Below are 2,835 nucleotides of genomic sequence, written 5' to 3'. Positions count from 1 at the left end.
AAACCAAAAAACAAACCAAGCAACGCACGAAAAAATCAAACAACCAACCAAGAACAAACCAACCACCCAACAAACCAAAAACAAACCAAGCAACGCACCAACCAACCAACAACCAAAAACAAACCAAGCAACGCACCAACCAACCACCCAACAAACCAAAAACAAACCAAGCTAACGCACCAACAAACCAACCAACTAACCAAAAAAACAAACCAAGCAACGTACCAACCAACCACCCAACAAACCAAAAAATAAACGAAGCAACGCACCAACCAACCAACAAACAAACCAAAAAAACAAAGCAAGCAACGCACCTACCAACCACCCAACAAACCAAAAAACAAAGCAACGCACCAACCAACTTACCAACAAACCAAGCAACGCACCAACCAACCACCCAACAAACCAAAAAAGAAACCAAGCAACGCACCAACCAACCAACCAACAAACAAACCAAAAAAACAAACCAAGGAACGTACGAAAAAATCAAACAACCAACGAAAAACAAACCAACCAACCAACCAAAAACAAACCAAGCAACGCACCAACCAACCAACCAACAAACCAAAAAACAAACCAAGCAACGCACCAACCAACCACCCAACAAACCAAAAACAAACCAAGCAACGCACCAACCAACCAACCAACCAACCAAAAAAACAAACCAAGGAACGCACCAACCAACCAACAACCTAAAAAAAACAAACCAAGCAACGCACCAACCAACCACCCAACAAACCAAAAAACAAACCAAGCAACGCACCAATCAACCAACCAACCAACCAACCAGAAAACAAAATACATCTAATATAACATAATATACAAAGCTAATATAACATAATATACAAAAGACACATGAAATTATTTACAAAAGATATACACAATGTTTGAAAACAATACATCTAATATAATATAATATGCAAAATACACATGTATAATTATTTACAAAAGATATACACAATTTTGAAAAAAAATAATCCAATAACATAATATACAAAAGACAGCCAATAAACCAACCAACAACAAACCAAGAAAACACCCAACAAACCAAAAAACAAACCAAGCAACGGACCAACCAACCAACAAACAAACAAACAAACAAACAAAATAAACCAACCAAGAAACGAACCAACAACAAACCAGCTAACCAACAAACCAAAAAACCTACAAACCAACCAACCAACCAACCAACCAACCAAGCCAAGAACCAACAAACAAACAAACCACCCATTAAACTAAAAAAAACAAACAAAGCAATGGACCAACAAACAACAAACCAACCAACCAACAAAGCAACAAACAAGAAACCATCCAACCAACAAACAAACCAAGAAAGCAACCAACAACAAACCAACCAACCAACCAACCAACCAACCAAGAAACCAACAACCCAAGCCAAGAAACCAACCAACAAACAAACCAACAAACCACCCAACAAACCAAGCAACGGATCAACAAACGAACTAACAAACCAACCAACTAAGAAACCAACCAACAACAAACCAACCAATCAACCAACAAACCAACCAATCAACCAACAAACCAGCAAACCAACAAACAAACCAAGCAACAGACCAACAAAGCAACAAACAAACCAACCAAGAAACCAACAAACAACAAATTAACCAATCAACAAACCAAGAAACCAACCAACCAACCAACAAACCAGTCGGTGTGATAACCTAAACTTTACATTTCTCATTCTTTTACAAATGGACAAAAGATATAATTTTGAAAAAAATACATCTAATATATGAACAATTATTATTATTACAGTCACATATAAAAGTATTTACAAAAGATATACACAATGTTAGAAAACAAAATACATCTAAAATAACATAATATACAAAATACAGATATAAAATTATTTACAAAAGATATACACAAAAAGTTAGAAAACAAAATACATCCTAAAATAACATAATGTACAAAAGACACAACACCATCACAATCAAATCATAATCAAATCAAATCAACAAACTAACTAACCAACCAACCAACCAAGAATCAACCAACCAACCAACCAACCAAACACCTACCCACCCACCCAACCAACCAACCAACCAACCAACCAACCAACCAACCAACCAACCAACCGACAGACTAACTAACCAAACAACCAACTAGCCTAGTGTGTTGTAAGGGAGTGTGTGTTGTGGTGTGTTTTGAAGAGAGGAGAGTTGTGTCAGAGTTCAACCAAATCAACCAACAAACCAACCAGTCAATCAACAAACATTTCCCACAAGCCGGTGGTCAGGCTTCGCCGGTGGTTGGGCCGGGGACATCCGCTGGGCAGGCCACGCTGATGGAGGACGGCCCCTCCTGCCGGTGGTGGGGAGGGCGTCAGCCGGCCAGTGGTCGGGCCGGGGAGCTTGCAAGCCAATGGTCGGGCCGGGGCATCTCAGGTCGCGGTGGTGGGTGACGATGCAGGCTGTGGCAGTCCTCCCGGACGGCCCCTCAGGTCGGTGGTCGGGCTGGAGAGCGTCACTCGGCCGGTGTTCCGGCCGGGGAGCCGGAGTGGGGGTGGGGGGTGATGGGGTGCCTAAAGCCGTACCTGGGATCCCGGTCTGTAAGAAAAATACATGAAGGAGACACATTTAGGAGGGCCTGCATGGGGCAGACTGAACAAAGCACTTACCAGTAAAACAGTTACTACTACTACAAATTGCCTAGCTTACACATGTATGATGGCTTTATACCAAAATGTAACTTTTAGGTGTTAAATTCAAACCACCTGTTAATTCTGCAGCAGCTGGGCAAGTTCTTATACAGTGTCGTGACAGATAAAAATATCAAAGCAGTCTATCAACTTACGAAACCAATCCGGCTTGC

General features: G+C 41.0%; 1 protein-coding gene across 1 annotated transcript in view; it reads left to right on the top strand.

Annotated features, from left to right (window-relative positions):
- Positions 1-2,425, top strand: part of LOC109485138 (leucine-rich repeat LGI family member 4-like) — a 27,382-nt gene extending 24,957 nt beyond the window's left edge. Inside the window, exon 2 of the mRNA XM_019788572.1 lies at positions 2,175-2,425. Within this exon, the coding sequence (XP_019644131.1) occupies positions 2,175-2,425 (251 nt within the window). The remainder of the gene's footprint in view (positions 1-2,174) is intronic.
- Positions 2,426-2,835: the final 410 nt, after the last annotated feature.

The sequence above is a fragment of the Branchiostoma belcheri genome, unplaced genomic scaffold, assembly GCF_001625305.1.
Source record: "Branchiostoma belcheri isolate BF01 breed outbred unplaced genomic scaffold, Haploidv18h27 scaffold73, whole genome shotgun sequence".
NCBI classification, from domain to species: domain Eukaryota; kingdom Metazoa; phylum Chordata; class Leptocardii; order Amphioxiformes; family Branchiostomatidae; genus Branchiostoma; species Branchiostoma belcheri.
This window is presented reverse-complemented; position numbering and strand designations above follow the sequence as displayed.